This window comes from Sturnus vulgaris, chromosome 19 (assembly GCF_052056855.1).
Source record: "Sturnus vulgaris isolate bStuVul1 chromosome 19, bStuVul1.hap1, whole genome shotgun sequence".
NCBI classification, from domain to species: Eukaryota; Metazoa; Chordata; class Aves; order Passeriformes; family Sturnidae; genus Sturnus; species Sturnus vulgaris.
The window spans coordinates 5,205,353-5,220,183 of NC_142261.1; the positions used below are offsets into that span (position 1 = coordinate 5,205,353).

Genomic DNA, 14,831 nt, shown 5'->3' on the forward strand with positions numbered 1-14,831 from the left:
TACAAGTCACATCACTGCTTCTCTTAAAGCCACAGATAAGGCAATGCCTTTTCCCTGGACACCCTTTCCCTGGACACCCAGTTCAGCTGCTGCTCCTGAACAGAGCAGTGAGATGGGAAGGTCTGGGAAGGAGGACAGTTCAGGGACAGCAACATCAGACAGACTGGAACAGCAGCAAAGGCAGGGACAGACCAGGGGTGAGGGCTGGGGGGTGGCCAGTGGAAACAAGCAAGAAGGAAGCACAGCAGGAACATCTGTGAAGGGAAAGAAAAGGAAAGAGATACTCTGGGGCTGCTCACAGAAATACACTAAAGGCCATTCCATGACTGAGCCATACTCCTTATGCAAATCCTAAGAAACTCATTAACTGGGCAGAACAAGTCTCATGAAACCATGGAAGACTTTCCTAATATCTCCATGGCCGCCAGGAAAGAAGTTTCTCAACTGTGCCCAAGGGACAGGAGTAGCAAGCTAGAGAGAAAATGTGTTTATGAAGATCTGACACAAATTAAGATGCCAGGATCCCGTGTAATTCACCAACACAGCCAGGGCAGCAAGGATGGAAAGCCATTAATCAGGGAGCAGCTAACCTCAGGACCACCCATCTCTCACAACCCACAAAAGCTTACACAGGCCTTTTTCCACAGTAGCTCTGTGGAGCAAATCCCAGGCCTGAGAGGGGGAGCAGACACGTTGCAGCACAGGGCATGGGTCTGCAGTGACCCCAGCACTTCACCCTGCACAGCAGTGTCATCCCCGTGCACATCATACTCACCATTCCCACCACATTTTTAACAGCCTTCGGGCAGCAGGTAACAAGAAAGGAAAAGAGGAGAAAAGAACATGGGTTACTCTGTGCTACAAAGTGCCTGTGCTGAGGAACCCTGCAGGGACACATCCATGTGCAAGCCTGCACCCTGACTGCAAGATGCTCTGTCCAGAGAAAGAAGGGAGCAATAGGAATGGCCTGAGCTGTGAATCCAACAGCATGGGAACAGGCAGCTGGAATCTGGGAGTGCCCAGCTCATGACAGCTCAGACACTTAGCAGGCAGACACTCAGGCCAACCCACTCTGGCAGGAGGCTGAATATAAAACAACCCTTCTCTTGTTTCCTCTGGGACACAGTACTGGTGCTCAGTGCAGTCAGAAATCCCTAACTTTTCCTTGCACATGCAGTAGTCTGAAGTTCTCTCTTTTGTGGCTCCTGCCTTCTCTTTTGCACTCAAAATAAGCATTTTCTATCCAGTGCAGCTGCTCAGGCTCCCAAAGAGCACCCACTCCCCTGCGATGCCAGTCACCCACTCAGAAAAACCAACGAGCAGCACCCACTGACTGAAATGTCTGACATCCTGCTTCTGCCGGGAACAAAGTCTGCTTTCCTCTAGGACAGGCAGAGCTCCAGCTGCTCACACCATGAACTGCCAAGAGGCAGGAGAGGAAAAAACAATAACCACAATGGAAGGGAGAGCTGCTGAAAACCAACATGTAACAGGACAGACTGGTGCAAAAGGAAATTCTGACAGGGGTCTGGGCTATGGAAGAAAATTTGCAATACCCCTGCCAGTATTTACTCTGTGGGGCAGGGAGGAAAGGGTGAGTGTGTCTTTTGTTACTTGTGCACAGCCAGCTGAATGTTTTTCCTTGGGTAATTTAATTATCTGAGGCAGGGCAGCAATCGTGAAGCCACCTCATTAGCACTCTAAGGCATTTCGAGCCATGGGAATGCTGTCCTGTCCTCCTCACACCCCTCAGACCTGGCTTTCCTTGGGTGGCCGTGAGGAAGATGACCCTGAAGTTAACCACACACTTCTCTGGCACTGATGAGAGCCAAGGAAAGAGGCAAACACCACCAAGGACATTGGGAACATCTCAAACTCTGCTGCAGATCCTAACAGGATCCCTTTCCTTAGAGCAGACTCATCCTAGTGGGCTGCCAGAGCTGCTCAGCAAGTAACAGAGAAGCTGAGGCTCTTCTCCAGCTTTTTCTGCAGGCTCCATGTGACCAAAGGAAGGGCAGCCTGACACCACACAGAACCAATCCCAGCTCCCCACCACAGTACTGCCTGGAATGCTTCTGCATGGGGAAAGGGGAAAGACAGTGAGATATAGGCCCATTCCCTGTGTGTGTCCATGAACTAAAGCAGGCAAATGATGAAGAGAAACCTCATTCCAGGAGCACTCAGGACAGTAAGAACCATGGAATGGAAAGCAGCCAGGCTGGTGGCACAGAGAAAGGTCAGGTTAGGCTAGGCATGCTCCAGAGAGGGAGAGGGAAGAATGTGAAGGAGGTTGAGGGGAGCAGGGAGAAGTCCCATCACCACAGGTAGCACTGCCCTTCCCCTGAAGACCAGGAATCCTTTCTGTGGAGCTGTGAGCATACACTGGAGCAGCACAGGCTCAGTGAGTTTTCTGACAGACATTGCACTGTCCAAAGCCAACCATACCTTGGGAACCTCAGTAAATACAGTGGGCAATAAGCAGCCAACATGGGCCTAGGCAGGATGGCCAAACAGCAATTAGGGGCCTGTTACTCAGTTCCCCCACACTGCTGTAGGGATCATGCTTTCACTTGTCACTGAACAGGGAGTCCCAGGGCCAGGCAGCCCAGTAACCCACCTGCATATTTTCCTTCTGGATACACACTTTCATTCACACAAACAGGCAAGTTTAGAATTTCAACCCTCAAGTCTACTAGCAAGCTCTGGGTTGATAAACCAGGGCATCAACCATTCTGCATATTTCTGAATTTACTGACCTGGGAAGAGCCATTTGGAACCAGGTACTGGAGGAAAACCTCCCAACTCACCCTGTTGATAAGCTGCTCTCCTGTTTCTGAAGCTGTGATAAGTTTACAAAGTGCCTGAAGTGCAGGGTTAGGCAAACCTGAAAAACATCAGCAGAAACATCTGTATCTGTTTCTTGACTGCAAGAAATGCAACAAGCCTGAACAGAACACACACTCAGCTAATTCCTAAAACCTCTCCCCCACATCACTGGACAGCTCTGGAAGCAGCAGCAATTTCCAGAAAGCAGAAGGTCTTCCCACTTTGCATCTGATGACAGGTTTCCTGACTGAGAGCTGGGAGAGAGGAACAGTCACATCATGCTTACTCGACCCAGCAGCAAATGATTCTCATCTGAGACAAAATGTTCAGTTAACATTTACTTTTAGAACTTCTTCCCAGTCCAACACATTGATTTCATTGACATAAAACATCCCTGTTTCACATGCTGACATCACAGAAAGGTGTGAAAGGCTGCTGTCTGCCTGGTCAGGGCTCACAGCTGCCTCCTCTCACCTAGGAGGGACTGGATGGTGGTGCTGCACTGCTGCAGCCGGTCCCCAGGGTCCGAGGTTGGGAAGAACACTGCTGCTGGGAGGCCACTGGCTGGAGGGTCCAACCGAAATCCCACCGCTGTGAGGAGTGCCTGCCAGCCTGGAATGCCACCAACTTTATTCTCCACACTCTGCTGGGAGGTGTACATGGAGTTGTGCTGCCCGTTCTGGATTCGCTGCAATGATTTCTCCACCTGTGGGGAAATGACACAATTTATTGTACAAGATGCTGTTACTGACTGCCTCTTTTTACACAGAGGAGAGACTGGAACAGCAGGCTAGAAGCCAGCAAATCCAAGATTGATCCTGGTCTGCTCACACAAGAGGACATTAGTGCTTTGAAAAGAGAAGCTCAGTAACTCAGCATTCACATCTGTAACATCAAAGTGATGACTGTCAATATTCTCTGAAACGCTGGGAACAATAATGCCAGAGGAAACGAAGTAGAAGTTTGCTTGGGATAGTTTCCTGTAAGCCTGGCAGCTGCAGTTCTCCCCAAAAGATGACTCACCTTGGGGTTCCAGACTGCTTATTACCAGGCAAAAAGCCTGCAGCCACACAGCAAACGGGAAAGAGAGATGAGTGTTCACAAACCCTAGCAACTGGGAAGACCAGCAACATTCACAGGTTTCCATCATTCTATGGATACTTCACACTCCTGTGAGACCACAGATGATGCATTGGGAAGAAAAGTATTAGAAGTCATGAGTGATCATTGCAGCCACCTGGCAGTTGGCTCCAGTCCCGCTGCTCCCCAGGACAGACTGGTGGCACAGATGGGGACAGAAGGGTCTGTTATCTTCCAAATGTGCAGAGACAGCAGTGACTGTGCTCTGTGTTTCCATGACTGCCATGTTCGTAGCTATTTCCCTGTATAAACAATTAATCCCAATGCTTACCCCTTAAGCAGAAACCCAATTCAAGAGCTAATGCAAACCAGATGGATCTGGGGAGGATTCTGTCACAATACAATCTAAGATTTTGCTTACTTTGCCTCTTTTTGCACTGAACACTTCCTTAGGTGTCCAAGTCTTTCCACACTGACCCGGAGTTTTGCAAGAGGATACATCATGCCAGGGGAGAGGGGATGAAGGTGTATATATACTTTTTTTTTTCCAAGTGGGAGTGGCTGCTGTTCCACTCATGGTTCCATTCATGCCCCAGGTGAGGGTGTCTCAGGACAAGATGGGCTGTGGTGCCACTGGTGGCTGTGACAGCATTTCCTTTCCCTTACCAGATGAAGGAGGACACGCAGAGCATCCCGGGCCCTTTCAGGGTGCTGCAGGATCTCAGTCAAGGCCTGTCCTACCAATGAAGAAGGGCTGTTCAGCTTCATATCACTCCCAATAAGCATGAAGCCTGCAGGATTCAGAATAAGAGACAGTCAATCTCCTGTTGTTATGGAAAATGTTCAAACCACACACAGATGTCCTCTGCCCTCAGACTAGTGAACGATGGTTCACTGTACCCTGCACAGGGTCATTCTTTTCCCAGAGCTGCTGCCCACTCCCTGCCCAGTTGTGCAGACTGAACTTCCAGAAAGTTTCTAGATACTTCTTACTGTACCCTGTTATTAAATCAATAGCATCTTCCTGTTCAAGCAAGCAGAAAACCACTGGATTGCTGCTAAACTTGTCCAGGCATGCTCCAGGTCTCCTCTGCAGCCACGGAAATCAACACATGCCAACAGTGCTGGCAGAACAGAACTGTGAACATGAAAAGTTTTCACTGTCCTGGTCAGAAACCTGTCCTGGCTCATGCACCATTCAATGCCAGACTCCCCAGATGTCAGCACAAAGAGCTCTACGTTTCCCTTCTCATTCATGCAGTGAGGATGCAGCTGCTCCTGGCTCTGGTGCTCTGTCCAAGACTCAGTGCCAAGGGTCAGTAGTGGAAGTCAGGGACTGTGTGTGATGCCCAGTGCCATGGAAGGGGCAGTACTCAGCCTGAGCAGCTGAAAGCCTCTGCTTGCTGGCAATGCCAAGCACCATGTCCACACTCATCCTTTCCTGCCTAGGAAGTGGTCACTTTTGAGGCTTTTTAGTGCTCTTTTCTTTTGAGACAGAAAAATCTTGGAAGGAAAATAAAATCCCTGCTGAACTGTGGACCGTAACCTGAACTCAGCTCACAGCTGGTACTACCTGAACCACACCCTAATGCTGAACTCAACATGCTTGAAATCATTGTCAGCCTGACTCATTTTAACAAGCTCACGTTCCTCCAGTCATGTGCAGTTCACACCAGAGCCATGTTCACCACAGTTTCCTGAGCTAAATAACATGGTTCTGCTGCCTGTGCAAAAATCAATTTGAGGAATGCCTGCAGCTTTCAAAAACCAGGCCTCGTGCCAGGAAGAAAAATTAGGTTATCTGTACATATTCCTGTCACAGCACTGCTGAACTCCAAAACTTTGTCATTCCAAATCTCAGATCTAATTGAGAGGGAGCAAGCACCAGCATTGCACAAGGAGCTGACACTGCTGAGACATTCCCAATGGAAGCAAGGGAAACCTTTCTCCTAAAAGGACCAAAGGAATAAGTTCTACGAGGTTTATGTCACAGAAATCACAGCTCCTTGCTACTGCTGCTTCTAGCAGCACTTCTCCTACCTCCTCCTGAAGTGTCACTAAATTTTCCATTAAAAAGTCTTTGTGCTCCAGCTGACTCCCAACCCACAGACACAGGAAGCATGAGCCTGGAGATTTCAAACACAGAGAATGAGTTGCTGTACTGCACTTTTATTTCTTTCCAGTCATGAAAAACACCTCACAACTGCTTCTAATTATACCCAATCCATACCCACCTACTGTGCCCAGTGAAATGCTGATGAGTCCTGTGACACTGACATTCAGCCACACTCAGCTGAATCAGGGTCTGAGACACAGTGCTGAATTCCGGGAAAGCACAGGGCATACAGTGCTCCCAATTATCTGCCAGCACTGCTCCTTGCTTAGCTCATATAGTTTGGCAGCTCCCTAGAAACCCCACTGATTTGTCCAGAAGACTCTTCCTACCTGCCCAGTTGGCTGGATGGGAGAACTGCTTGCTGCTCTGCACAGTTTTCATTGCTTCTCCGAGGGCTGCACTGGCTTTCATCCCATTTAAGAGAGAGGAATAGAAGGCGTGCACAAACATCTTGGAAGCAGCCACAGGAATGGGCCAGAGTGACACAAGGACACATTGAGCCCCAGCAGCCAGGAATGCTCTTGTCAAGCCAATGACTCCATCAGAAGTGACTTTGCTGTTGGACTCTTGGTAAGAGCCAAGAACCACCAGCTTGACAGGAAGACGCAGATCCAGCACATCAGCTGCTGTAAGCAGGAACTCCTGGAGAGGAGGGCAGTCCGAGATGCTCTCCACATCACTGGCATCATCCTGCATCCTAAGAGATTCTGGGATGGTGTAGGGGTTCCCAAAAGAACTCTTGCTGCTGGCTGGGTTGCTGTCAGTGTTGGGTGTCAGGACCAAAGCAGCCAGTTTCCAGGAGACGTGAGTTGCAAAGTGGACACATTCAGCCTGAGTGAGGGCACTCATGACTCTCTCTTTTGTTGATGAGCTGCCGACTAAGGGCTGGCAGCCAAGTAACTCAGATACCATGTATGCTTCCTCTTCTGCAGAGGGCATAGGTCCCCACAGCCACCTGTCCATAACTGCTGAAGGGAGCTTGGGATTTCCTATCACAGCTGCCATTGAGGTAGAACTGGAGTAAGCAGGAGTATTCTTCCTCACATGGGACTACACAGAGAAAAAGAAAGAGAAAATGCCATTCAAAGATCTGGTTTGTATGGTGCTGGTAATAAAATATCCTGTCCATTTGGCTCTAAACATAAGTCTTGTTGTCATAATTACAGGAAGACTGCATTTCTTTAGTTTCTTCTGTTTAACTATTCCAAGGAACACCTCTGTTTGAGTCCGGTCAAGACTTCTATCCCCAGATCTTGGGTGAACAAAAAGGTAAGAACAGAAAGCAACAGATACAGCCCAGATCCCTTTGAGGACTGCAGCAGAGCCAAAAACATAAAGAAGATTCCAGGTTCTCACATTACTGGAACAATACCTGCAATCACTCACTAAGTGGTTCCTTGTACCAGTATTTCCAAGATCATTGTCAGCACTGCCAGCAGCAGGTGCTGCATGCAGCTGATACTGAATGGAACACCGGTAATGCTGACAAGATTAAGACCCTTTTGCTGTTCCACTGTCTGTGCTTAACCCAGATGTGCCACAAAACACTGCCCAGCAAGAGCAAATGTGACTTGGTGCACTCTCCCAGAGACCTGGGCATTAGAAATGCTGCTGCCAAACCTCAGCATGAAGATACTTCTGCAGGATTCACCAGTGGAATTTGCTTTCCCTCATAGCTTTGGTGTCTTGAGATGTTAGTGGCCTTCCCCAGTCAGAATGCTAAAATGGAGGTGAACATACCAGCAATGTGACAGGACAGCCAGCTTGGCAAGGAAGCTCAGCACAGATCACAGACACCTACATCTCTGTAGTCTGCCATGTAGTTCCACACCCAGCACATGCAATCCTTTAGAGGGGATATTCAAATGATCCAATCCCCTTGTCCTTCCTGGCGTGCCTGGGGCTGTGATTTTGTGCTGCAGGAACTACATCAGAACCTACTTCAGAGCTGTGGTGTTCAGCATTCTCCTCAGACCCAGGGTGGCCTGTTTGTGGTTTCTGTTCTTGTGTCTGGCACAGCAGGATAGAGCTGCTGTTTTCTGAGCATGTACCAGGACCTGCACCCACAGGAGAGGTTCTGTGAGAGAGGTTTCATAAGCAGTGTCAGACCTTGGAGCTGGGATTCAGTGACTGGATGGACGGCACTGCAATGAGGCTGAAGCGCTCGTAGAGGTACTCGTTGGAGGAACTGCCCTTCAGGAGAGCAAAAGGAATGAGGTACAGTTCTCCCTCCAGAACCAGCACCAGCTGACGGTGGCGCCCAACAGGCCCACTGGAATGCATCAAACCCTGAAAAGAAAGGAGAAAGAATTAATTGGGAGCTTTCACTCCACCCATGTCCCTGCACTTCCCAAGCATCAGGCTCTAATCTGACCCTGTGTCAGGTGTGGAAACACCCACATCAGAACCGTGCTCTGTGTGACAGATGAGCACATGTCCTGTGCAGCTGGACTGCTGCTCACCTGTGCCCAGCCACTTCCACTGGGAAAAGTGAGCACTGAGGGCACTGACTCGTCTGGGTCCTCATCCTGACCTCACTCTGGTACTGCAGCTAGTTCTGCTCCAGCCTGAAACCTTGGCTAACCCCAAGCACCTATGCCTTGTCAGTATTGTCATCACCTCACCCTTTGTCAGAGATTATTCTTTCTGATACTGAATTTCTAAATAGCCATTTCCTCTGAAGAGCGAACGATCTACAGACAGATTGTGTCCATGGCCTGCACTTCCAGACACTTGACACAGTCTTCAACCCAGAGTCACCAAAAGATCTGACCAGGAAGCATCTTATGGATGGAGAAGTGAAGCAGAGAGATTAGTCAATAGGGAACATGCAGCTGGGCAGAAAATGTGGCAACTGCTCCTGGTCCCATGTAACTGTGGAAGTTTACTCATCTAGTGTATCATAGCTTTCACTCCAGGAGAGAGTAACTTCAAAGCACTGAAATTTACTCCAGCTTAAACACTGGCAGCCCACCAAAAAAAAAAAAGTATGCAGGACTAGAGCCTAAGACTAAGACCCCTTCCAACCCAAACTGTTCTGTGGAAATACCATGCTTCAGAAAACAGCCCCAAGTTGTCTGTTCTTGCTTTCCCACCCTGAGAGGGTTTTGGAAAATGTCTGTGCCAAAGGCTTACTCCTTCCATGGGTCCTATCAATAAGTCGTAGAGAGCACGGAGTGGGGGTTTGGAGAAAGAAGTCTGCCTCCTTGGGAGTGATGATGTTCCATCCTTAACAGGAGACATGGTACTGCTGAACAGGCTGGTCATGCTCTGGCAGCTCCTGTGGGCAAAAGCCAAGGGAGAGGTTAGCTGCAGGAATCTGAGCTGCCCGGTGGCTGCCCTGACTTCTGACAGTGACACCCGTGGGCTCTGTCATCCAGAGGACTCTGCTCTGTAAGATCCTTCATGGGAAGACTTCAGTCTCCCATTCAGCTTCACACCTCAGTGAACAGTGACATGAATGGCAGGATGAATCAGCTGCAGACAGCATACGACATTGCTATGGAGTTTCTCTATACACTCCAGTGCCTGAAGTGCTGCTCCCAGTTGCTCCTGCACACCTATGAGCAGCAGCTGTGTGCAGGCAGGCATGAGACCCACTGACCACAGCCAGAGGAGGATTTGCACTTGGGTTGTGCATCAGCTGACCTAGTATGATACCAGAGGAAATGTGACAACAGGCAAACCACGAGACATCAAGATTCTGCACTTCTGCCTCTGCTGTGTAACACCTGGTGCCCATTCTGATATTTCAGATATTCCCACAGAGCTCTGCATGTGATCTCCTGGCATCAGCAGCCACAAGTGGCTGAGGAAATGAAGTTGCCTCATTCTGGGCTCACTAGTCCAGCAGCTATGCTCCCCAGAAAGGTTATCCTTGGTTTGGAGCCATGAACAATCATTTTACATGGAAAGGGTTGCTTTCCAAAACATTTTAGCAGGTGGACCTTAAAGGAAAGGTAGGGAGGCCTGGAACATAGCCCAGCCATTTCTGATACATACCAACATGTAGACTTAGAAATTGCACTTTTTCCTCTGTTTCTCTCCTCAGCTGCTGTAACCAGCCTCCTGACCCAGCTCACATCATGCCTAAAACCTATAGATCTCTGAAGAAAAAAATGCTCTTACCACCCACAAGGAGTTTCCACCTTACGGGCACATAGGAATAAGCTCAGAATGTCAACAGGAGCCTGGTGTCTGACTCCCTATGCTCTCCAACGAGAGATTCCAGTGACAGAATGAGTATGCTGCTCCTGCTGCTGCTTAGAGCTGCTGGAAGCTCGTCTGGGGGATTTATGAAGCAGGGGATCAGCACAGGCTTGGCACTGTGTGCTCCGCTTACACTCATCTGCCCTGCTTCACTGCAGCACCTGACTGCAGGGTTCAGCTTTTAAAATTTTAAAATCTGATTTTAAAATCAGATCAGGAAAGAAAATCTATGCAGTGATATCCCAGTAGTCCCCCAGGACCTTGTGCCTTGATCCTCCCTGAGTGGCTTGTTGCCAGCAGGCAGCATTTGCCATCCCCACAGCCCACGTTCAGCAATTGTTACACACTCATTTACCACAGGGAATAGGGGTTTGATTACTCGAATCAGCAAAGCCTTCCTGCATCCTGCATTTCCCAGCCAAGCAGCTCTAGATTTATTTCTTCACCACTCAGATTGCTTTTTATGAGAACAAAACCAAGGAAGCACCATAAATCTCTCACATCTCCTGCCTGTGTGTGTGTGGTGGGGGGTGTGTACACAAAGAGTGAGCAAATCCACAGGGGAGGATGGATAGATCTCTTGTGGCAAGTGGAGCTGACCAGGAGCCCAGGCCAGCCCATCCTTTCCTCCCAAAGAAGCCAAAAAAAGGCTCCAGGTGCACTGATGATTTCTACCTTGCTCTTGCAATGCGAAGGATCCCCCGATGTCTGAACAGTGAAATCTCTCATTTGGAAGCCTCTGCTCAGACTCTGCAGCACTGCTGATTTATAACCCTTTGTACAGGCAGCCTGGCCTGCAGCAAGCAGAGAAACAGCACAAACAGCCAGGGCTTAGCTCTGCTCCCTCCCTTTGTCTTGGAGATGCAGGAACAAAGCAAAGCCTCAGAGAACAGGGTCAGACTGACCTGGCTGCCCACCAGCCTCACAGGTGCTGGCTCTGCCTGCTGAGGAGGAGTGGCTGAGCCTGGGCAGCAAGGAGGGCTTCATCCAAAACCCACACAGAGCTGCTCCTGCCTTAGCACTACTTAGAATTTTGGATAAGTCAAATACTCCCCATGGCCAAGCACAGCCATTGGGAGGGCTGGAAGTCAGGCCTGGTGCTGCAAAGGTCTGACAGCCTCAGGAAGCTGAATACCCATCAAGCCTTCCTCAAAGAGACTCAACCTAAAGATGCAGCCCTAAATCCACATTCAGGGCCTTGACACAAACACACACGCCATACAAAGCTGCAGGAAACTCCAGAAAACAGCCATATCTGAGCTCCCTGTGGATCCTTTCAAGGATCCTCAAGTATCTTCAGAGCCCACTACTGGTTGCAAAAAACCCACAGCCCACCCAGCACTCTCTGCCAGGGTGGTCTGCATGTCAGCAGATGCACCATTGCATCCTGGATGGCAGAGAACCACCAGAGAAGGAACTCCCCAGCCACTGCTGTCCCATCTGCCTGGGCTGGCCACCCCTCCAGGGCTGCCCCCATCCCTCTGCTCTGGAGAGGATCAGCTGTATGGCTCTAGGGCAAGTTGTCAGGCCCTGAGGGCAGTAATAGGCTCCAGTGATCCTGATCAGCATGCCCTACCTAAGGAGCAGAGAAAATAGAAGCTGCAAGAAGACAAGAGCTACTGTGGCTATCTTGGTGGCTGTACCAGTGGCATCCTCAGCTCAGATAGCTGTTGCCCAGTCCTGAGATCTCCACAGTGTTCCTTCAGTGCTTCCTTCTCCTCCAAAGTCCATTTCCTCTCAGAAGTTCCCTAACTGAACTGCCAACCCTCCAAGTTTGCTTTTCTAAGAAGAACTGACAAAAAATCCTACTATCCTCTGCTTCGGAATTCAGGGCTCAGCAAGCCAGCTGCAAACAGATGTGGCAGTGTTAGCGCCATCCCCAGGTCCCCCTCCACAGGCAAAAGGAGAGGGGCAAGCAGGGAGGCCATCAAGCAGTGTCTCCTTATTTTTTCACCTCAGTAAGAACATCACAGACACGGCTGCTTTTAATGCTTCCCCTGCTTCTCTTCTGAGGGTGCTTTTAAAGATGTTCCATCCCTGGGCTGCTCCTAACAGCTGCAGACTACTTACTTGACAAACACCTGAGCTAAGCTCCTAGGTCTGGATTCAAAGTAATGCATGTGGCTCCTGTGGAGCAGAAAGACACAGATAACTGGTTGGCTACTGCAGTATTCCTGAAGATTAGCATTCCCTGGAACAGAATCACATCCTACTTTCCCCTGTAATCAGAGGGACAATCTCCTCTGTTTCTAAGCCTGATAAACTCGCAAAAAATCTCAGCAATTCTGGGGATCTGCCTGTGTGATCCAAAACTAGCAAGTACTCATAGTCCCTCATCAGTGCAGCAGCTTGAACAGATATGCTTGTGGATTCTGAAAAGAAAACCAGGCCAGCTGCTGGTGCCAGCAGGCAGCTCCCAGTTCCATGGGGATGCTGTAACAGTTCACAAGCTCCAATGGTGGCTCACAACACTCCAGGCTGATCACATTTGCTTTTCCAGCTGAGAAAGGCCTAGGGTATCCTGTGCTGATAAACCACAATTGAGCACAGATCCAGTCAGAAACCTTGGGTTGCATCACGCAGCCACACTGGAAAAATTCTGTCTTCAATTTTCTTTCCAAATGGTTGCCCTAAGCCCTAATCAGCACAGTCATGTGAAAGGCTGAGAACAAGTTGTAAGAGGCAGAAAATGAGTGGAGACTTGCAGCTAGTACACTCCTGTAACTCTGGAAATGCAGCAGATTCCCATCTAACTGTACAACCCTTGAGATCCACAGAAACATGTATTTCTGTAACAAGTGTGCAGGACAGAGCTCCAAATTCCACATCTCACACACAGCAGGGACAAAACAGCACTCCCCTGCAATTGCTTGGAGTCTCAAAATCAGCACTTGGAGAGGAGAAGAGCAAATTCAAAGCAGCTGCTCCTCCGGACACTCATCAGTTACAACTGGGACCAGTCCTTGCTGGCTCTCCCCTCGAGCACTGGCTGCACCTAAACTTGCAATTTAGAGAGAAGCCCATCACCAACACATGTCCTTCTGCTGATGCCCACAGCAGTGCTGCATTCCCACCTGTTCAATAGGTTGTTCCTGCTGACCATCCTCAGGAAGCCAGTTGGATCAGTCATTGAGTTCAGCTTGTTATTCATCTCCTCAAACTGCTGGTCCATGATGTCCCCAGCTTCACTCTCTGTCTCACTGCTAGCACAGGCTCTGGGGGGGAATCAGAGAGATGAAGGGATCACTGATGCGAGAAGGAGCAACAGCTTGATGACAAATGCTCAGGGAATTTGAGCAAAAATGTTTTTCAAACAGAAGCTCAACCAAATGCTAATGCCAAATCTTCCCCAGCTTGCCTTTAGTCAGGCATATAAGACAGTACCAGCCCCATTTTCTCCTCTTCTGGGAATCCTCAAGGTTTAGTGAGTGGCACACACAGGTGGGAGTGCAGGACCCTTTCTGTGCACTGCAGGCAGAGATTTCTAAAGCTGCAGCACAACACTGAAACGCTGAGTCTGCAGGAAACAACTCAACCCTTATCTGCCTAAGAACACGTGTGAGCACATCCTTTTCAGATCTCCACATACTTCCTTCACTGGCAGAGTGACATAGCAGAGGGAGCTGTGCTGCCATTCCTGTTACACAAAGAGAGAAAGCACAGACGGATTTGCTCTCTCAAAGCCCCAAGTGCAGCAGCAATACAGAAAAACAGCCCAACAATTCTAAATTCCCAATCTCCTGACTTTAATATCTAGAATTTCTCCGTGCAGTTGGGGTGCTTATGGTGGGCTGGGTTGAGCTCAGTGAGCATTTTGCATGTGAATCATGCTCTTTATTTTGTACACTTTTGTTTTAATGTTGTTGTTGTTACTGTTTATTTCCTTGTCTCATTACTGTTTCCAGTAAATTGTTCTTATCTCAACCCATGATCTTCACCTTTTGTGCCTCCAATTCTTTTCTCCAGCCACCAGAACCAGGGAGAGAGGGGGAGGGAGCAAGCAAGCAGTATTGGGCTTTGGAGAGTCTCAGTGGCAGAACTAAACTGGCGAGTACCATTCCTAAACCACAACAATGGCACATCACAAACCTTGGAATCTGTACACTTAAGCTAAATCTACAAAGCCTCCTTGCATCTCATTTCTGCTTCTTTTGGGTTCCTGACAGTTTGAATCCTCTTCCCAAGGGCATGTTTCCCAATAAAGAACACAGGAATTAAATGAACACACAACCAATACTTGTACAGGCAACTTTAGCTGTATGGATCATGGATCTCTTGTGAGTGAATTTCCTGGTCAGTATGATTTATAACCTGGTAAGTCCTGACAAAAGCCAATGACTTTATGAACATTGAAATGAGGACAGCTGAACCACAGACGAGGGATAAAAAAAAAAACAACATAAGGGAAAAAAGGGAGAAGAAAAGGTTGTCAGCAGCTTCTCCCTGCACATTTTTCCTCCAGCTGAGGCATGCTCAGCTCTGAGTCCTGGCACAGTTTGGAGTAACACTCATAGCTCCTTAAAGAGGCAAAAATCTTGAGTTCATGAACCCAAGAGAGCAGGTCACATGCACTCCCTAAAGAGAGCAGAGTCTGTTCTGA

At 48.9% G+C, this 14,831-nt stretch overlaps 1 protein-coding gene across 3 annotated transcripts in view; it reads right to left on the reverse strand.

Annotated features, from left to right (window-relative positions):
* Positions 1-14,831, reverse strand: part of TTC28 (tetratricopeptide repeat domain 28) — a 108,571-nt gene that overhangs the window by 6,722 nt on the left and 87,018 nt on the right. For 2 of the 3 annotated variants that reach the window (XM_088176324.1, XM_088176325.1), the window contains 8 exons: positions 13,306-13,446; positions 9,158-9,302; positions 8,132-8,311; positions 6,352-7,072; positions 4,573-4,697; positions 3,301-3,532; positions 2,808-2,884; positions 776-799 (listed from right to left, as the gene is read on the reverse strand). In XM_088176324.1, the coding sequence (XP_088032450.1) occupies positions 776-799; positions 2,808-2,884; positions 3,301-3,532; positions 4,573-4,697; positions 6,352-7,072; positions 8,132-8,311; positions 9,158-9,302; positions 13,306-13,446 (1,645 nt within the window). The remainder of the gene's footprint in view (positions 1-775; positions 800-2,807; positions 2,885-3,300; positions 3,533-4,572; positions 4,698-6,351; positions 7,073-8,131; positions 8,312-9,157; positions 9,303-13,305; positions 13,447-14,831) is intronic. The other variant, XM_014874936.2, reaches the window with a different exon arrangement.